The 22,469-nt window shown below is 37.4% G+C and overlaps 1 protein-coding gene across 6 annotated transcripts in view; it reads right to left on the reverse strand.

Moving 5' to 3' along the window:
* Positions 1-2,227: 2,227 nt before the first annotated feature.
* UEVLD (UEV and lactate/malate dehyrogenase domains) overlaps positions 2,228-22,469 on the reverse strand; it is a 51,512-nt gene continuing 31,270 nt past the window's right edge. For 4 of the 6 annotated variants that reach the window (XM_042903900.1, XM_042903901.1, XM_042903902.1 and 1 more), the window contains 5 exons: positions 16,115-16,285; positions 14,472-14,645; positions 8,005-8,068; positions 5,654-5,777; positions 2,228-2,907 (listed from right to left, as the gene is read on the reverse strand). In XM_042903900.1, the coding sequence (XP_042759834.1) occupies positions 2,740-2,907; positions 5,654-5,777; positions 8,005-8,068; positions 14,472-14,645; positions 16,115-16,285 (701 nt within the window). In that variant the 3' untranslated portion in view covers positions 2,228-2,739. Of the gene's footprint in view, positions 2,908-5,653; positions 5,778-8,004; positions 8,069-14,471; positions 14,646-16,114; positions 16,286-22,469 lie in introns of those variants that run through there. The other 2 variants (XM_042903904.1, XR_006193361.1) reach the window with 2 other exon arrangements.

A 22,469-nucleotide genomic window follows, 5' to 3' on the forward strand; every position in this document is an offset into this window, starting at 1 on the left:
CGATTATCACCAAATGATAGTGAGGTAATGTGGTGGTACTGTTTCTTGACTTACATATATGAAACCTACAACACAACTGCTAATAGTCAACACTTAAGGAAATAACTGACAGAATTATTTCTATAAGGTGGGCTTCTGTCGGGCAAGGACTATTACTCAACTTTGAGTACTCAAATTCTAACACAGTATTTGGAATAACAGTAGATGCTCAGTAATTGTTGCATTGCATTGACCTTAATTTGCAATTAACATGGTGAACTCCTGGTAATTGATCTATTACACAGTATCCTGCAGTTAGGTTGTTGTTCAAGAGGTATTAGAAATTAGATAGTAGAAATTATCTAATTTCTAATTAGATCACAGATATTAGAAAAGGCTAGTTTAAAAAATACAAGAAATGGTTCTTTTAGTCTTACTTCCCTATTTTGTGCAAAAGGATAGTGAGAATACACTGTTAAGAGCGACACCAAAATAATCTACCCATGTAGTGAACTTACACAGAACTAATGCTTATCTCTTCAAACATCCAAGGTTTTATATCCCAGTTAATTCTGGTAGGAATCTTTCCAAACATATTAAATACTCTTCTACATTCTTAAACATGGGACACTGGGTATAATTTCACTTTATCTTTATGATTTAAGCTCATCGTTATAAGCATTCATTACTATACTAAATCAGAATTAGTTTGATTCTTTTTAACTAGGATGTGTCTGCCTTACTGGGCTCCTATCTCTCGACCAGCTTTGGATTTGCCTATTATATGCTTTCAAAGCACTGGGAATTTCTTCACAGTACTTATTACGCTTGCAATTGTACATTTATTTGTGAGATTTGATTACAAGTCTCCCATACTAGATTGTATGGACCATGAGGGCTTGTACCTAGTCCAGGTTTGCTCACCACTATATTTGCAGTGCCCAGTATGGTGCCTGGTGTATTGTAGGCTTCCAGGCAATACTATATAAATGATTAAATGAACGCCTATTTCACTGTATACTCCTCTCTGCTATTTGCTGAGGGCAAGTATGGGAAGTCAGGGAATCAATCTTTCAAAAAACTCTGTTGGAATAAAAATTAAGTCAGCCTCTACATGAGAATAGAAGTAATCCTTCTATAGTGTATAGAACCCCAGCTTTATGGTCTTGTGGTAACTATTTTGGCTGTTAGGCTTTTCCTTCTAGTGCTTAAAAAAGTAGAGGCTACGTGTTTAAGTGCCTCTTGGCTGTGACACCTTGGGCACTAAACCTCAATTTTCTCCTCTATAAAATGATAAAACCAACCTCAGTGGATTATTTTCAGGATTCAATAAAATAATAAAATGCTCATCACAGTACCTGAAATGTGGTTATTAATTGTTACTAATTAGTTGTGTGTTACATCTGTAATAATATGCTACCTTTCATATACGAAGATAGAGTTACTGACCCATCACCAAGGCATATGTGCTCTGAATCATTTCTTCAGGAGGGGTTAAAGGATTTGCTCAGAATAGCCAGTCCATCCATCTTCTTCCCCTTACGACTAATGGTTTTCAGGAAAGCCTCATATTTTAAACTTAAATTGCTTGGCGTTTATTCATAATCTATTTCTACTAAAAATACATATTTCTTGGGGCGCCTTGGTGGCTCAGTTGATTAAGCGTCCAACTTCGGCTCAGGTCATGATCTCACAGTTTGTGAGTTTGAGCCCCGCGTAGGGTTCTGTGCTGACAGCTTGGAGCGTGGAGCCTGCTTTGGATTCTGAGTCTGTCTCTCTCTGCCCCTCCCCCGCTCATGCTCAGTCTTTCTCTCTCAAAAGTAAATAAACTTAAAAAAATTTTTTTAAATACACATTTCTCTATGCTACTAGCAGTATAATTGGTTTTTGAGATGTTAGAGATTATATATCCCAAGAAGAGGTTATAGAAAATTTCAAAAAGGACAGTCCCACTGGAAATTACACTTTTTCTTCAAATATTAAAAATTTTACCTTCCCTTTTAATATTTTAAAGTACACATAAAATTCTTTTTTTACTTTTCAGTAGCTAGTTAATTTTTTTTAAGGTTTTAAAATTTACTTTGAGAGAGAGAGGCAGGGAGAGAGAGGGAGAGAGAATCCCAAGCAGGCTCTGCACCATCAACACAGAGCCTGATGTGGGGCTTGATCTCATGAACAGGGAGATCATGACCTGAGCTGAAATCAAGAGGTGGAGGCTTAACCAACTGAGATACCCAGGGGTAGCTAATTAATTTAAAGAGGGAAAACAAAATGCTTTCCTATTACTACCGATTTTATTTTAAAGAAGAAACAATATCTTAAGCTGTGGATCTCTTGAAAACACACCCAGCACAGATTCTGTAAACCAATACTGGACCTTCAGCTTATCATGTTTATTGTAATAAAGAGTAATTTTCTTTTAAAAGTATATTACTTTCAAAATATTCCCAAAGTGCTGAATGTGCTTTTAGATGAGGATCCATAAATTTAAATGATGCATATTGTAGATTGTAGATGAATGTCTACATCTTCTATAGACTTAAAGAACAGTTTAGATATCTCAAGAATGACAAAGAAAATTAGATTTCTTCCCCCTCCTTATCTAACTCCCTAAGGATTCAAATTACAGTGCTAACTGGAAACCGTCTACCTTAACCAAGCAGTTTGTAAGGGTAACTAATAAGATACAGAAGTTCTCAACCCTGTATGTGTTGGCAAAATTGAATGACCTTTCCTTTCAGGTAACTCTGTACTTTAGGATCAAAGTTTTAACTGTTGTTGGAGACCATGGATTGATGATGCACTGCTTTGGAGTTTCTCAGTTGCTGTATCTTCCTTCACTGTGCTTTGGATGACTTCAGATACTCCACTGGATCCAAGGATGCAAGGCAAACTTAAAAACACTTCATTGTTTATATCATAATATCCCTGAAATGAAAAAAAAACCAGGGATTATGATAGAGCTAAATCACTGCAAAAAATTAATATCATAAATATGGATAGCTCCTTTGCTTTTCTAGTTCCAGTACAAGTTGAACTTCTAAAAACTTTTTTCGTTATTTAATTTTTTTTAAATGTAATTTATTGTCAAATTGGTTTCCATACAACACCCAGTGCTCATCCCAACAGGTGTCCTACTCAATGCCCATTACCCACTTTCCCCTCTCCCCCACTCCCCATCAACCCTCAGTTTGTTCTCAGTATTTAAGAGTCTCTTATGGTTAGGGCATCTGGGTGGCTGAGTCGGTTGAGCATCCGACTTCGGCTCAGGTCATGATCTCACGGTTCGTGGGTTCAAGCCCCACGTCGGGCTCTGTGCTGACAGCTCAGAGCCTGGAGCCTGCTTCAGATTCTGTGTCTTCCCCTCTCTGTCCCTCCCCTGCTCACACTTGTCAATCTCTCTCATTAAATAAATAAAAACATTAAATAAATAAAAACATTTAAAAAAATCTCTTATCGTTTGCTTCCTTCCCTCTCTAACTTTGTTTCCCCATTCCCCTCCCCCATGGTCTTCTGTTAAGTTTTTCAGGATGCATATATGAATGAAAACATAGGGTATCTGTCTTTCTCTGCCTGACTTATTTAACTTAGCATAACACTCTCCAGTTTCATCCACGTTGCGACAAATGGCTACATTTCATTCTTTCTCATTGCCAAGTAGTATTCCATTGTATATATAAACCACATCTTCTTTATCCATTCATCAGTTGATGGACATTTAGGCTCTTTGCATAATTTGGTTATTGTTGAAAGTGCTGCTATAAACATTGGGGTACAAGTGCCCCTAGGCATCAGCACTCCTGTATCCCTTGGGTAAATTCCTAGCAGTGCTATTGCTGGGTCATAGGGTAGGTCTATTTTTAATTTCTTGAGGAACGTCCACACTGTTTTCCAGAGTGGCTGCACCAGTTTGCATTCCCACCAACAGTGCAACGGGGTTCCTGTTTTTCTACGTCCTCTCCAGCATCTATAGTCTCCTGATTTGTTGACTTTAGCCACTCTGACCGGCGTGAGGTGGTATCTCAGTGTGGTTTTGACTTGTATTGCCCTGATGAGGAGTGACGTTGAGCATCTTTTCATGTGCCTCTTGGCCTTCTGGATGTCTTCTTTGGAAAAGTGGCTATTCATGTCTTCTGCCCATTTCCTCACTGGATTATTTGTTTTTGGGGTGTGGAGTTTGGTGAGTTCTTTATAGATTTTGGATACTAGCCCTTTATCCGATATGTCATTTGCAAATATCTTTTCCCATTCTGTTGGTTGCCTTTTAGTTTTGTTGATTGTTTCCTTTGCAGTGTAGAAGCTTTTTATCTTCATGAGGTCCCAATAGTTCATTTTTGCTTTTAATTCCCTTGCTTGTGGAGGTGTGTCAAGTAAGAAATTGCTGTGGCTGAGGTCAGAGAGGTTTTTTCCTCCTTTCTCCTCTAGGGTTTTGATGGTTTCCTGTCTCACATTCAGGTCCTTCATCCATTTTGAGTTTATTTTTGTGAATGGTGTAAGAAAGTGGTCTAGTTTCATTCTTTTGCATGTTGCTGTCCAGTTCTCCCAGCACCATTTGTTAGAGACTGTCTTTTTTCCATTGGATATTCTTTCCTGCTTTGTCAAAGATTAGTTGGCCGTACATTTGTGGGTCCAATTCTGGATTCTCTATTCTGTTCCACTGGTCTATGTGTCTGCTTTTGTGCCAATACCATACTGTCTTGATGATTACAGCTTTGTAGTAGAGGCTAAAGTCTGAGATTGTGATGCCTCCCACTTTGGTCTTCTTCTTCAATATTATTTTGGCTATTCAGGGTCTTTTGTGGTTCCATACAAATTTTAGGATTACTTGTTCTAGCTTCGAAAAGAATGCTGGTGCAACTTTGATTGGGATTGCATTGAATGTGTAGATTGCTTTGGGTAGTATTGACATTTTAACAATATTTATTCTTCCAATCCATGAGCATGGAATGTTTTCCATTTCTTTGTATCTTCTTCAATTTCCTTCAGAAGCTTTCGTTATTTAATTTCTAAACTCGTTGTTTCAGAAAATTTGTGTGAAATAGGAGGAAGCTGGTCAGAGACAGCCACTTTGTGTGGAGATAAGCTAGGCCCCTGCCATATGGGTAGCAGGCTGTGGGCCAAGAAAAAAGATGGTCAGAGTGGATTCCCTGGGGAGGGGCCCAGTCAAATACAGTAACCTGTTTTAAGTTTTCCTTTCCATGTTTTCTTTTCATCCTGATATTCTGAAGTTTTCAAGAAAATTGGTTAAGCATTTGTGCTTTGTCTTAGCTGTGCTTTAGGGACTTTATTCTTGGGATAAAGTGGTAAAGGACAAAGTGAACTGGAGAAGCAGACTGCCAACCAGCCAAAACTAGTTAGCACATCAGTCTGGGGTGACATGGCTGGCTGAGGTGATAAATGACTTTACCAGAAGAACCAGGAGAGCTTTATGGAATATATAAACGTTTCTTGAGCCTTCTCCAAAATTACATGGGGGTGAGGGGCAACCTGGTAGAAATCCAGACTTCCCGTAACCAAGCAGATAGAGTTGAGACCAAACTGTCTCTTCCAGTGTGGTACCCTAAAAGCTAATGACATTGAAGACACCTGGGATACAGTCTGAGCAGCACTTTTTCTGAATTTATATTAATAATATAAAAGTTTAACATATGTAGAGTATAAAAACAGCAATTACCTTTGCTAAAATTGATACAGAATGTACTTTCTTTTTATCATTTACAATACTGTCAACCAGGTCAGCCACTGATAGTCCAACAGACCAGGATCTTTGACCTTTTACCCGTAACACCTCCATGGCTCTAGGTTGCCAAAAAAAAAAAAAAATAAGTAAATCTCAGAAAATGCACAAATATGCACAGTTTTACATTGTTTGAGGCCTTAATTAGATGTATTTTTATTCAGAAATAAGACTTCTAGAGCAATTGTTAGGAAAGCCTACAGATAATCTAATGACTAAATTTTTCTTAAAATGTCAGGAAGGTAGTTCACAGAGAGAAAATACAAACGGCCTAATAACATAGAAAGAAGCTCACCTCTACCAATATTCAACTATATATGAGTTAGAACAATACACCACTATTGCCTATCAAAATTGGCAAATTTAAGAAGATTGATACCTACTTTTGGAGACGCTTCAGAGAAACAGGCATTCTCTTAACTGCAGTTGAGTGATACAGTCTTTTAGGAGGAAGATTTAGTAACAACTGGTCTAGAAATTCCCCTTCAGGGATTTTATTCCACTGCAATATGCTCAAGTATGCAAATATATGCATGTTTGTCTTGGATGAGACAGAAAAAAATTCTGGAAACAACTCATCAAAAGAGCACTCGTTAAATAAATCACTATCCAAATGTAGTACTGTATAGCCCTGAAGAGGAATAAAGTAGATTTATATGACCAATATGGAAACATTTCCAAGATTTATTATTAAGGAAATGAAGCAAGTTGCAAGATAATATGAATAGCATAAACTTATCATTATGCAAGTAATAAAAATAATAATGATAGTTTGCATAAGCACTGGAAAAATGTTTGGACACCTGGACACTAAACTGTTAACAACAGTTGTCTCTGAAGAATGGGATACTCCCAGCTTTTCGCTTTCTACTTTATAGATATCTGCAGTATTTGAAGTTTTATAATAGCAAACATTCTCTATGTAAAAAATAAAAAATGATTTAAGTTAAATAAACATGTTTGAATTTCTTCCTTTTATAATTTCTTCCTTACATATGCAGGATTATGTAGAGAATCAGATTAGAATGGATTATACAGTACACTACTCTTCTCAGTAGGAGAATATTCTTTCCAGTTGTGACAGTCTAAAAACCTTAAGCTGAAGGTTTAGAAACCTAAAAGTCTTGGGGCGGCTGGCTGGCTCAGTAGGTGGAGCATCCAACTTCAGCTCAGGTCCTGGTTTCATGGTTCATGGGTTTGAGCCCTGCATCGGGCTCTCAGGAGCCCACTTCAGAGCCTCTGTCTCCCTCTCTCTCTCTGCCTCTCCCATGCACCCGCTCACTCTCTCTCAAATATAGACATTAAAAAAGCCTTTTTAAAGCTAAAAGTCTACACCATTCAAACTGCAGAAATGTATGTTATTATGTGATGATGGGAAAACAGATGGCATAAAAATACATGGTGCATGGGGCACCTGGGTGGCTCACTTGGTTAAGCATCTGATTCGATCTCAGCTCAGGTCTTGATCTCAGGGTCGTGAGTTTGAGCCCCGCACTGGGCTCCATGCTGGGTGTGGAGCCTACACACACAAAAAATACAATACGTGGTGTGTGGGGTACAACCTGTAAGGCATAGACCCTGGAAGGTGTCTGATCTAAGGGAAAAATACAAGGATCTACGCATTACACTTTTGTTTTTGCCTGAACCTATAATATGGCTTATCCACTCATATTAGACTAGTTCCCAATTAATACATGTTAATTTTAAGTGGTATGGACAAATTCTACATTAAGAAAATTCTTTTTTTAATGTTTATTTTTGAGAGTGAGAGAAACAGAGAGAGAAAGAGAGACAGAGTGAGAGAGAGAGAGAGAGAGAGAGAGAGGGAGAGAGAGGAGAGAGAGGGAGACACAGAATCCAAAGCAGGCTCTGTCTGGGCTCCCAGCTGACAAGGGGCTAAAACCCACGACTCACGAGATCATGAGCCGAAGTCAGATGCTTAACCAACTGAGCCACCCAGGCATCCCTATATTAAGAAAATTCTTAATATCCTCAGATGTTGACATATCAAAGTAGGAAATCACTGACTACAAATAGGAAACCTCTTCCACCCTGTATGTGTCCACTGAATATCTGAAATAAAGTTTGCAAAGCACTCTTGGATCTACTTTCAGATAAGAAATCAAAGAGGGGAAAGCACTGCTCCTTTGTACTTTAGAGTTGTCCATACTAGCTAGTTTTGTTTGAGGAAGACTGGTAAAGCAATGCTGTGTACACAGTTGTTATCATGGGAGCTACGAAGTATGTGATTTTCGGTTGGGTAAATGCAGATTGATGCTCAGTGTTACCTGTTGGACAACTGCACTTGAGAGTTAGGACTCATCACTTCTTCTTGGCCACCCCATGTGGGCACTAAAAATTAAAGGAAAAATTAATTATATTTGCCAACAACTCCCTTAGGACTAAGATGTCATAAATGATCATTTGCAGTCAAGGGTATCTGTATTCAACTTGAAACGCTTTCCCCCTTTCTAGCAATAGTTTTCCACTGGGCTTACTGTGCCAAGTGCTTGGGGCCTGCAATCCTCCAAAAGGCGTGATCCCCTGAGCCTATCTGCGGCCTCCTCACCTGTGCTCTCTCATCAACCCTGGTTCTACAAGGGCAGTGTACTGTCCAAGCAGAAAGCTTTCTTTTCTCAGCAGGCCTCATTGAAAGCACTTGGCATTTGCTCCACTTGGAAATAACACGGAGATTCATTTCGTTCACCAGGTGAGGAATAATTCAGTCACCTATTTTGGCCAGGCTTCCACAGCTGTTAGAGAAGCAGGGTCCTACTTGCTAAGAGGACCTTTTCAGCTACCATTTCATCTCACTATAGCATTTACAAAAACAATTCAAAAATTCAAAACTGTGCACATGAACTATTTACACCACATTTTAATATTAAATAGAAATTGCCAGAAGCATTTTGAAACCCCTTCTAATGGTCATCTATTTCTCATGTGCGTGAAGACAATTATTTGATACAAATCCGTACTTGGGTAGGCAAAACAAAAATACATTTGAATATATAAGACTATGTTTAAGATACAAGTCTTCTAAACTGCATTCAAAATTAGGCCATTTAGCGACAGGTCAGCAACAAAGGACACCCTATGTACCCAGATGACTCTTCTTCAAGCTCATTATAAGCTTGCAGGGGGTAGGGACCATGTGTTCTTTTGTTTCCTCTCACACATTTTTACCACAGTAAAGAATACACAAGAGATGATGCAGAACCGACTTCATGCACAATCCATTATTATATTAACAAAGAGGAAAGCATACTTGCAACAGTTAAATCGAAAACTACGAAAAAAAAAAATTGAAAACTACAGAAAAGTTTAAAAGTTTTTATGTTAAAGAAAAAGCAAAACCAAAATTTGTTATATGAAAAATACAAATATATGTGGACAGATTAAGGGAATTTAAAAAAATGTTTTACTTAGAATGGTTATATGTGAATTTTTTTCTAAAAAATTGTTGTGCATTATTGGTATATTCACAATAGGTAGAAAATTGGGGAAATATCTGTAAATGCTGTACTTCAACATTCAGCATGAGATGAATAAAAGGGGCAAGGGAGGAATAAGAGAAGACTCAGAAAGGACACAAAAAATCTGAAATTTAATTATGAGAGAGGGAGAGAGAGAGAAAGAGAGAGAGAGAGAGAGAGAGAGAGAGAATCACATTCTTTCCTCTCTAGGCCCTGACTTATAAGAGCCGTAAAGAAAGAATGGAGAGAAGGGGAGAGCTTCACTATGTTCAACTTTGCTTATGACACAGTTATTAGAATTTTCAATTAAGTTTAGATGGACTTTTTTTTGCTCATTTACTGCCCAGTCCTTCAAACTTCCTAAATATATGTTCAGCCTATTTTAGGGAGCCCTTTCAAATATTGTAACTAATCAATCCTGATCTTTCTGGCTCCATTCCTTAAGAACAGCAATCCTCTGGCCCCCAAATTTTAATGAACAGTGACCATGGGATGACTCTTTCCCTTGTGTAAGACAGATGACCAAAGCAGATGACCTAACAGTCTGTTCTGAGGTCCAACCCTCAGATTAATCATCATTTGAAGGAGTTATTTACAGTTTACATATGATGTTAATATCATAGCTGAAAATAGCAGCTCCAAAGCATATTTCTGCTGACTATCTAATTTAGGGGTGGGCATAATATGAATGATCTTTGGTCACAAGATAGTATCAACATCATTCATTCCTTTCAAAACACTTTTATTGAGGCCATGCCAAGGTCAAGGAGCTTTTATAGTCTGCTGGAATAAACAGACAGGTAAACATGCAGTTATAACATAATGTGATAATGGTTATAACAGAGGCATGAACTTACTTAACCTGGAGAATTAGGGAAGGCTTCCTGGGAGAGGTGGCACTCAAGCCCAGTCTGAAAGGGTAAGTAGGAGTTAGCCAAGTTCAGGTTAGAATGGAAGGAAGAATCAGGTGCAAAAGCAAGGGGGCATGAGAGTGTACGAATCATTTAGTAAACTGTAGGCTGACCACCTGACTAGCATAAAAGGCCTGGCAGAATGGTGGAAGATGAAACTGGCAAGGGAAGCAAGAAACTGATCCTAAAGAGTTTTGTGTGTCATGGGATTCTTCCCCCAGGCTATAGCTGCCATTTACTTCTGAAATACTTAAAGAGAATTCATTTTATTTGCACACCTGCCATCTTACAACTGTTTCCAAATCCTAATGCTGCTTTACTTCAAAGAGTAGTTTTACGTGTCCTTTTGCCAATTTTCTATTCATCACTGCCTTGTCGATTGCTGTAACAGAAACTACCATTTACTGATTGTTTACACTATGCCAGATACTGTACTAAATGCTTTAGATTAATTATCTAATTAAGTCACAGCAAAGAAAAAGCACAGCTCTGAAGTCAGACCAGGGTGCAAATCTTACTAGATATGTAATCTTGGGCAAATAACTTAACTTCATTGTCTTAAGCTTGCTCATCCATAAATTTGGAAAACCCCCATCTCCTTTACAGAGTGTTTGTAAACTTTAAGGAGATACACAACATATTTAATACACATAGTAGGCTTTAAATAAATTATAATTGCTATTATTGTGGTGATGTCACTTATGCAAAAATATAACCAGTTGATGTCTACACATGAAACCAGCAGAGGGAGCCTCTATCCATTTCTGGCTTCAATGCCAAGGTAAGTATACCTATTATGGATATATCTATCTCTGAAACAAAATACAAGACAGGATAAAAAGTGATTTGATGGTGGTGTCTAGACGGGACACAGGGAGATGGGTTGGGGAGAACACTGGTAGCTTCAGTCATATTGGTAATGTTCTTAATTGAGCACAGATTCATGAATATTCTACTGTTATGCTTTAACACACATATGTATTTTTTTATATATGCCAAATAGTATAAAATATTATATTTTAGTGATCCTAACACATGTGTACCTACATCCCTCTACCTCTTGTTCCCATTTGAGGTTCAACACAGAATTACCATATCCCTTCCTTGTATTTTTATCTTACTTCCCTTGGATCTCTCTCATAGCAAGTTAATGTTGCCTTTCATTATAGCCATTTTCTGTGTTAGATCTAAGCTTCCTAAAGATATATTCAGGTTCTTACACATCTGTATAGCTCCAACAGCAGACAGCACTGTGCCTTTGGCTTATTTATCAAGTTGCACTATCCTTTATTTTCTCTTTACAATTTGAAATATTAATATAACCATATTGTGAAATATTTTTACTCATTAAAAAATTGTAACTTATTAGGGAAACTGGCTAAATAAATTTTGACATATCCAGTAGTTTAAAAGAATGAGTGAGATCTATATATGTCATTATGCAACCATTCCCACGTCATGTCAATAAATAAAAGGGCAAGGTGCAGGATGATGTATGTCTATTTCAGACATGTGCTTATCTATGCACAGAACATTTCTGGAAGGCTACATAGGAGACTGGTAACTGTGACTGAATCTAGGGAGAGAGCCTGAGTATCTGGCATCAAAGGGAGACTTATTTTTTACTGCATAGATCTTTTTGTACTATTTAATTTTTTGTAACGTGACTGTATGACTTTTTCAACTAAAAGAACAGCTTAATAATTTACACTTTCAATAAGAACATATGCACACAAAATACTCAAATTGGATCAGAATAAACAGCAGTTTAACAAAAGAATAAACATCACGTTTATTGGTTATATGGTTAATTACCATATAGCTAGCAACAGATTTAGCACAAAGGGGTGAAGAAATCACTGTGGAGTGATGTGATCAGGAAAGGCTTCACAATGTAAAACAAGGTCTAAGGAAAGGCTTCACAGTGTGAGTAAGGAGGGCTTGACCTAGACCTCAAAGGATGAGATTTGAGTATGTGGAGAGAGGGGAAGAAGGGCAAAGTTCCCTGGGGCTGAAGCAAAGCTGTGGGGTGGGGCTGGGAGGCACAACACCTGGGTTTTAGTCCTTCTTTGACCCTAAAACTATAGGCTCTTGGGCAAGTCACTCTTACCATCCCTGTATCCATTGCTGGGTCCCTAAAACAAAATGTAATCAGTGATCCGTTAGGTCCCTTCCAGCTTTCAAATAATATTACTACATCGTTAATTATAATTGGGAAAGAAGATTAGGGCTAGATTTTGGGACATCTTGAATGCCAAGCAAAGGAATGTAATAGTTTGGTCAGAGGAAGCCAGTGAAAGTTTTTGAAAAGAGGAGTATGATTTAGCAAGACTGAATTAACACATGAAAGCATATAGTACAATTTTGGCTAATATCATTATTAACTTGGCATCATATTTACAGGGTAGACAACAGGGAAAATAGCAAACTAAATTGGGAGATCTGCAAGAATCAGAGAAGCAAGAGATAAGCATGGCCCAGAACTCAAATGGTACTACTGAGTAAAATATGGGGTCTCAGGTTTGTTTGCAGCCCTAGAGATTCATTACTCTAAGTCATCTGCCCCAAGTTTTTGCTTGCTATCCTTTTCCAGGATCCTATTGATTAGTGTTTAGTGTCAGGGAGCATTTTGAACTTGAAAAGTCATTCTACTCAATCACAGCGTTGGGTTTTGTAAAGGTTTATTCTACAACCTGACCCTTTCTAGTATTGAATTTTCTAGGTAGCCAGTACCAATTTACACAGATTTAAATACTTTTGTATTTTATTAAAATTTTCTCAAAAATTATACAAATACTATATATCCATAGTGACAAAATTAGAAAACACTGACAAATACAAATTTTTAAAAGTTACCTTTAAGCCAGTTTTAACCACTGTTAATATTTTGTTTTAATGACATCAAAGCATATAGGAACCTTTAAATTCTAAGGAAATAGTTTTGAGAAGGTGATTTGCTTTGTGGCACTGTGGACTGACTCTCATTTAAGTTTTAGTGTGCATGGTCTTTTTCCAGATCTCCAGTTAAAAGATCACCTCCTCATAGGCAGAATTCTTTTTCACATTGTGCTCTACCCCATAGGACCTACATGCTAAATAAAGCAATAGTAACAATAGTAATGTCATTTAAATGATGAAGCAATGATTAACTGCCCCCAAATTACCTTTTCAACATATCACTCTCATGCTCAAATACCTCTAATGCGTTCCCTCTGCCTGAGAATCACTTTCCAACTCTTCAATCAGGTATTCAAGGATCTCCAAAATGTGATTTCACCCAGGCTTATCTGGTTGAAATTCTCTGCGACATCTAGTTTAGATTTTTTTTTTATCCCACGCACATGCCATACTTAACATACTATGTGCCTTTGTCTACTTCTGATTTCCCATTCCTGGAATATCTTTCCCACTCTTTGCTCTCTATTCAAATCCTATTCATTCTTTCAAAGTCCAGTTCAATAACGGCCTGTACAGAATTTTCTCCAGTCATTTCAATTAAGGTTAAATGCTCACTCATAAGCTAAGCACTGTAAGTCTATAATACCCATTCTGGCACTTAATGAAATACTTTCCTATGCTTTCACTGTTAGCTAAAATATCATGTAAATATTTTTCTTACCATTCTAAAATAATTTTTAAGTATGATGAAGAAAGAGATCATGCTCTATGCCTCTTTTATTTCATACTAACATTCTATACAGTAGTGAGTACAGAGTAGGCACTTATATAGTTGTTTAAATAAATAAAAATGAACAAAATGAGGATAAAGAGCACTTCTGTCACCTGACCAACCTCACTTTATAGCTTAAGGGAAACAGTAAAGGAGTAAAAGGAAGAGATTCTCAAGTTGAATAGGGAAAGTATTCTTTTGGGATAGGAAAGGGGCTTTCCAGTCTGAGGAATGGAATGCTTTTTGTGGTAGGAAGAGAACAAGTGGCTGGTGAAAAGGCCATAAAGATAAAGAAAGGGTGAAAACCCTGTTTAAAAAGGTGAGAAACAGACAGGGAGGGTGGTACCTAGGAAGAAAGTCTGAACTTAGGAAACATAAGCAACAATGAAGTGTGGGGAGAATAAAGGAAAGAGTTCTATATATGCTTTAGGGTTTTTTAAAACGTGGCTCTCTAGAAAATGAAACTTTCAAATTAATCCTGGACTCTGAAACTCAACTAAAAAATATGAAACTAATCTTAAACTTACAGAAAAGAAAATAAATGAGAATGACATACTTGAAGAGTCTACTCACAATACAGGGCCTATAAAACAAAAGCCAAGTAAGTGCAACTATTCTGGAATCTTCAGATATATCTGAATATCATGGCCTCTGGTGACTTAGGTTGTCAATGTAACGAATTAAAATATATTTCTTACCTTTGTCTTCTCCCTGCTCACCAATAACCCATACTTGTTTTCCTGACATTTGTGCCTTCAAAACATTTGTAATAATGTACTGTAATCTCTGTGAATCCAGATTACATCCAATTCCAATCACTCGATTTGTAGGAAATGAACTCAGTTTCCACGTCACGTAAGTCATGATTTCCACTAAATATTGCACACAAGGTGAAAATGTAAAGATTTTTAAAATACACTTCTAGTCTAGTTCTCATAAACAAAATATTTATTATTAAAAACTTTTTTAATGTTTATTTATTCTTTGAGAGAGAGACAGAACATGAGCAGGGGAGGGGCAGAGAGAGGGAAACACAGAATCAGAAGCAGGCTCCAGGCTCCGAGCTGTTAGCACAGAGCCCGACACAGGGCTTGAACTCATGAACTGCGAGATCATGACCTGAGCTAAAGTCGGACGCTTATGCTACTGAGCCACCCAGGTGCCCCAAAATATTTATTATTTTAATAAGCATAGTAGAGCTTCTACATATTTTTCTTAGGTCCTAAATGCACTTTGAGGCATTTTTAATGTATATTAAAAACACTAACCAGGTTTCAACATGATTTTACATAACTTTGTTGTTTAATATAAATTAAGAGTGGAAAATAAATATTTTCCTAGTTAAGTAAGAAAGATGAAAACTGGGTATAGAAAGCCAGAAAAGAATGTTTTTCATCGATCAAGTTCTCTTTTATATCTTTTTTTCCTTTCTTTAAAAAAAATTTTTTTTTAAATGTTTATTTATTTTTGAGAGAGAAAGAGAGCGTGAGCAGGGAAGGGGCAGAGAGGAGAGGGAGAGAGAATCCCAAGCAGGCCTCATGCCGCCAGCATGGAGCCCAATGCGAGACTTAAACTCACAAATCACAAGATCATGACCCGAGCCAAAACCAAGAGTCAGATGTTCAACCCCCTGAGCCACCTAGGCGCTGCTCTTTTATATCTATCTTAAGGTGAATTTCTATTTTTAAATTAAAATAATGATCATATACTCCCACTATGCAGTGCAACATTATGAACAAGCAAAAACACAACTACTTTTTTCTGCCATGCCAAAAGGATGTCAGGAATTAAAGAGACTAGTGTCCCTCAAACAATTACTACAGAAAAACAATCAAAATGTACACCATACCCTTATACTGGGAACATTAAGAAACTCTGTTCACCAATTTGAGTTCGATACCACCCAATTCTTTGATAATATTTCTTTTTCTTAGTAAACCAGTTCCCAAAACACTTTGTAATATACAAAAAGTTAGAAACACAGTGGCACGCCCACTAGCATTTTACAACACTTTAGAATTAATAAAATATCTTTCATATAAGCCACTGCATTTTTCTCTTTGGTGTTTAACCATTTTCTCACTGAAGGAGACATGGCCAACAACCTGGAACAGAATGATGGTGATATGTCACAAAAAATAGTTAAGGTAAAAGCTTCTAGTTAATGCCAGTCATAAGAAGTAACTGGTTGACCGGATATGGACGTACTGTATTGTTCGGTATAAGAGCAATTTGAATAGTCTATCTGCCCTTTTATAATCTAGTTTTATGACTTTTATCAGTACTGGAAATTATATTGATACACTGGACCATCACAGTAATTAAAAATAAAACTATTTACCTGGTTGAGATGCAACAAGCAGGATACCATGTTGACTATAGTGTCCCAGAGCTGGGACAAGGGCTCTGAACATATCCACATTGCTTTGTACCACATCAAGGTAGGACTGAGAACTACCCAAAGAGTTGACTGTCAAGATCACCACCTTGGAATGAGCAGAGGCAGACAAATCTAATGAATAAAAAGAAACAGTCTGAGCTCAAGATCTAGGTTTTCGTCAAGTTCTTGTTCTTGTTTTTCTGATTCTTTTCTACAAGTGGAGAGCCTTTAGGTATATTTGCCTCCAGATCAATCCATATCCATAGAAATACACAGAGTGCTGAGGTTTGCTTCCAGAAAGATGATTAAGAGCAAGAGTGTATCCCAAAGGGAGAAAGAGAACAAAGGGGGATAAAGAAAATAAAGTACAGGACTCAGAAGCTAAAAACAAGGGCTTAAGTTTTTTCTGTAATGCACAACTTTCCTACAAAAAATAAGTAATGTGCTATAGGCAAAATGAACCTATAATCAATTAGGTCACTGAGTTTTAAATTGTGAGTTTAGGAGTCCTAGAGTTCCTTGACAGTGACTCACAGGCCATGTGGAAGGAGTGGGAATAAGTGGAAAGAAGGCTGGTAGGCACAGCTCCATGCTGTTTACTTTGACTTCTCTAAGCAGAGTAGTTCTGCTTGTATCTGTTTTACTTATGAAGGATTCTACTCGAAAGAGGAAAAACATGGTCAGAAAATCTTTAAATCAAGGTAAAATGTCTTAGAGCTCATTTTTTACAGACTTTTCCTTATACTGAAGCCAGTATCCTTGGTTTTAGGTTCCTCTTTCAATGGGACTAGGTAAGCAACTGTTACGACTTAAGAAAAGCTGTTCTCTAGAGTTCGCTCTTCTGATCCTGAAGCACACAACATGCAATTTTACAACTACATTACTCTCTATTACACAATGTGCTCTATAGTTAAGTACATGTCAAAACAGCGGCCAGACTTTATCAGCATCAGAGACAACAGAAAAATAACACAGTAGATGGCATTAGTCAACATTTGTAAATTAATATTAGCATCCCAGGGAGACAAGGAGTAGATTCCAGTGTTTATATTCTTAATTAAGCCCCTACGGCCATCTCTCTAAACCAGTTTCAGAAGGAAACACTTGTGCAATATATCCTCTGGGAAATGTACTTTCCAAGTTTAGCTCCTATTCTGATGCTGTTGTGGGGATAGGAGATCCAAAAGCTGAGTCCTGGATTTTAATGATGGTTCTTCATGAGTACTCTTAAATAATTCCTGTTGGAATTCCTGTTGGAGTTCCTGTTCTAGTATTTAGAGTAGATACCTGGTGATGAGTCAAAACCTCAAGAGTTGGAAGGTATATAGTTAACACTTCCAGACCACTTCTATATGCCAGGTACTATTCTCAGAGCTTTCTATGTATTTACTCATTTAATCTAATCTACAACACACTATGGGGTCATAGCCCCCATTTTGCAGACAAGGAATATGAGGCACAGATGAGTAATTTACTCAGTTGTAGAGCTAGCAAGTGTCAGACCCAGAATTCAAGCCCAGGCAGCCTGGCTGTAGAGTACTGTTAAGCACCATGCTATGTTTAGAAACTGAGCCCCAAACCCTCATAAAGACGAGGAAACTGATGTTTACAGAGATTAGGTGACTTGTCCGTATTACCAAATTACCAGTGAACAGTTCAATTTATGATCTTACAATTTGGTCCCAACCTATTTTGCGAGGATCATTTTATCTTCTTTCCCCCTTTAGCTTTCTCTACTTTGAATGATACATATACCCTTGCCCTCAAGGTTGCCTCATGAATAAATAAAGTAGTAGCTGTCTAAAAGGATTTCAAAAGTACAAGAAAGGCTTCCTACTCCATAAGGTTTCCTAAGCTCCCAGGCCTTTTATTCTCTTCCTTTGAGCCTAGAAGCTAGTATTTCTTGTACTCTGCTAGGTAGACCTTTGGCTTAAGTAGAATTGGTCCCTATTCTTCCCCACCATGTTTCTCTCACTTTCCCGATAAGAACTTTACTCAAATTCTTTCTTTCTTTTTTTATATTTATTTATTTATTTTTGAGAGACAGCATGCACATGAGCCAGGGAAGGGCAGAGAGAGAGGGTGACAGAGAATCTCAAGCAGATTCCGTGCTGTCAGTCCAGAGCCTGACACAGGGCTCAAACTCACAAACCATGAGATCGTGACCTGAGCCAAAACCAAGAATCGGATGCTTAACCGACTGAGGCACCCAAGCGCCCCTCAAATTCTTTCTAGCTGGAATGTTTCTCACTTCACTCACCACATGCTAGGTAGATATCTGTTTAACTGTCTACTACATTAAACATGTTATGAGCTCTGTGAGAGCAGGCACTGTTTGTGTCTTACTTATCTTTCCATCTCCAAGATCTAGATACTTAGCAACAGCTACATGCCCCCAGGGCACCCCTGGACCCTTTTATTATACCATACAGAAAAACAAACTTAAAATGTATTAAAGACCAGGGGTGCCTGGGTGGCTCAGTTGGTTAAGCGTCTGACTCTTGGTTTCAGCCCAGGTCACGAAATCAGTTTTGTGAGTTCAAGCCCCGTGTCAGGCTCTGCACAGCAGCACGGAGCCTGCTTGAGATTCTTTCTCTCCCTCTCTCTCTGCCCCTCCCCCACTTGTGCTATCTCTGTCTCTCTCAAAATAAACTTAAAAAAACCTTTTTAAATGGACTAAAGACCTAAATGTGAGACATAAAACCATAAAATTCCTAGAAGAAAACATAAGCAGTAATTTCTTTGACAACAGCCACAGATACATTTTTCTAGATAGATCTCTTCTAGTAAGAGAAACAAAAGCAAAATTAAGCTATTGAGTCTACACCGAAATAAAAAGTTTCTGCACAGTGAAGAAAATGACCAACAAAACAAAACAAAAAGGCAACCTACTGAATGGGAGAAGATATTTGTAAATGATGTAACTGATAAAGCATTAATATCCAAAATATATAAAGAATTTATGCAACTTGGGGCACCTGGGTGGCTCAGTCAGTTAAGCGTTCAACTTTGGCTCAGGTCATGATCTCACGGTTCATGAGTTCAAGCCCCACATAGGGTTCTGTGTCGACAGCCTCAGATTCCGTGTCTCCCTCTTCTCTCTGCCCCTCCCCTGCTCACTCTCTCTCTCTCCCTCAAAAATAAATACACGTTAAGAATTTATGCAACTCGACACCAAAAAAAAACACATCAATCCAATTAATAGGGAGAGGACAAGAATAGACATTTTTCCAAAGAAGACATACAGATGGCCAACAAGACACATGAAGAGATGCTCAACATTGCTCATCAGCAGGGAAATGCAAATTAAAACCACAAAGAGATATTACTTTGCACTTGTCAGAATGGTTAAAATAAAAAAGATGAGAAATAATAAGCATCGCAAGGACATGGAGAAAAAAGGAACCCTCATTCAGTGTTGGTGGGAATGTGAACTGGTGCAGTCACTGTGGAAAATTAGTATGGAGCTTCCTCAAAAAAGTTAAAAATAAACTTACCATATGATCTAGTAATTCCACCACTAGGTATTTACCCAAAGAAAAAGAAAACACTAATTCAAAAGGATCTATATTTATTGCAGCATTATTTACAGTAGTCAAGACATGAAGCAACTCAAGTGTCCATCAATAGATGAATGGATAAAGATTGTATATATATGTGTGTGTGTGTGTGTCTATACATATACATATGTACATATACATATATGCATATACACACATATATACGTATACATATATACATATACACACACACATATATATACACACACACATACATATACACAACACACACACAATAGAATATCACTCAGCTATATAAAAGGATGAAATCGTGCCATTTATAACATGGATGGACTTACAGGGTATAATACTAAGTGAAATAAGTCAGAGAAAGATAAATGTAGAATTGAAGAAACAAAGCAAATGAACAAAGAAAAGAAACAAAAAAATCATACTCTTAACTACAAAGAACAAACAGAGGGTTACCAGAGCAGAGATCGGTGGATGGAATCGGTGAAGTAGGTTAAGAGTAAGCTTATCTTGATGTAAGAGTAGGTGAATGTGGTTAAGAGTAAGCTTATCTTGAGGAACACTAAAAAATGTATAGAATTGTTGAACCACTATATTGTACACGTGAAACTAATGTAACACTGTATGTTAATTATACTTAAATAAAAAATAAAATTAAGTTTAAAAGAAGTTGCTGACTTAATATGGGGAAAAAAGATTGTACAGTCGTAAAGAAAGTTAAGGACCTTAAGCATAATTATGTGAAGATATGATATCATTTACAAGGTTAAGGATCATAATAAAAGTTTATTCAATAACAATTAGTTCAATATACCTCTGCTAAGGTTCCTGTCATGCCAAGCATAATTATACAAGGCCCTAAGAACACAAGGTTAATGACATATTGTCCTTGCCCTAGATATAATACAGTAGGGCTCAAGGGTTAGAATGGAGGGCTTCAGAGTGAGATTGCCTGCTCCAAATCCTAACTTTATACCACTTACTTAATTAGCGTAGTGATGTTTCCTCCTGGGTCAGGGGTGCATCTGGACCTCCAGGACAGAAACCTCTTACCTCTATCCCAGCTGCATAGGTAGCCCAGAAAAACTACATCCTTCCTGCCAAGCCACTGGTTCCCAAACAACAGGCCCTAGACCAGTGCTTGTTTAGTTATAGTAGGGGATATCAATCCATCATCAAGCATGTCAAAAGACCCAGCAAATATTTCATGCTCCGATATACCACTGTTCTCAGATTATGAGGATGATGTTGATGAATGAAATACACATTGATTTTACTTTTTTATTTATTTATTTATTATTTTTTTTAATGTTTATTTTTGAGACAGAGACAGAGCATGAACAGGGGAGGGGCAGAGAGAGAGGGAGACACAGAATCTGAAATGGGCTCCAGGCTCTGAGCTGTCAGCACAGAGCCCAACACGGGGCTCGAACTCACAGACTGTGAGATCATGACCTGAGCCGAAGTCGGACGCTTAACCGACTGAGCCACCCAGGCGCCCCAATACACATTGATTTTAAACCACTGCTGAATTATTTTATTCAAAACCATGGAAAATCAATCAAATAACAATGTCCAAATGCTGTGGAGACCTCGCTGAAGTATTCTAGCTTAGTATATCAGTCTGAATATACTGGAGACAGTACAAATATTTTCATTTCTCTGGTATATTGCTAAACCATTCTAACTGTAATAAAAATTACATAAAAATATGTTCCTTTCAAATTATTTTTCTCTAGGACACAAAATTTTAGAAATGATGATGACCCTTAATTTAGAAATTGTGTTAAGTTGATAGCTACTAAAAATCTTCCTATGTTGGCAGGGGAGGGAACTACCAAAGAATGACTTCTCAGTAGCTTTGGGCATTATTTCAGTCAATGACTGGAAGGGATATTTTTGTCTGATGAATAGAGGTAGACTTTTTTTTTTTTAATGTTATACAAGAATACTCCTATTAAAAAATAAGGTAGGAAATCACTGCTCAGTTCAAGTGAGTGCCTTTAACAATTACTTCCACAGTGGTCTGGGTTTGGAGCTATAGAAACAACACTGAAACTTTCTAAGATTTACTATATGTGGCAAACTAAAGCCATGAACTAAGTACGTTATGCCACATCTCTATCTTTAGGGAGGCTTTTCTTAAAAATAAAAGGTATATCTATTGATAAAATGTCTCAGGAAGAGAAAAAAATGATACAATATCAATACTAAAATCATGAAGAGTAATAAGTGATTTGGCATTAGGATTACTCTGGAAGGTTTCCCAGAGAAAAGGTGACTCAAGGTTAAGTATGAAGGGCATGTTGAGGCTAATGAAGAAGTATTTATCTGAGGTAAGTGTAAAGGGTGAAAGGAGGCAAAAAAAGGGCTTCAGTCAAGATTCTTTATTTCAATACAGTGAATTTCAAAAATTTGATTGTGACCCATGCCATGAGATGGACATGCTATGAAATACGTTTTCTATTGCAACCCAAGACATAATATATGCATATGTATATATACAAAGCAAAAACATTACAGAAAATACCCTTAATACTACTCTGATATTTTCTATTCTAGTTAATTTTTATCAAATGCTGGTCGTAGTCCCCTGTGCTGATTCCACAATCTGCAATAATGTCACTACTTATAATTTTTAGAACACTTTAATGAGTATAAGAATTACCTGAGCTACTTATCTAAAATGTAGATTCCCAGGCTCCACTCCTAGAAATTCGGGATCCATAGCCTAGGGTGGACACCAGGCATCTGTAATTTTAAGGTGGTTCTGATATAAGAGATTA

Source organism: Panthera leo, chromosome D1 (genome assembly GCF_018350215.1).
Source record: "Panthera leo isolate Ple1 chromosome D1, P.leo_Ple1_pat1.1, whole genome shotgun sequence".
Taxonomy (NCBI): Eukaryota; Metazoa; Chordata; class Mammalia; order Carnivora; family Felidae; genus Panthera; species Panthera leo.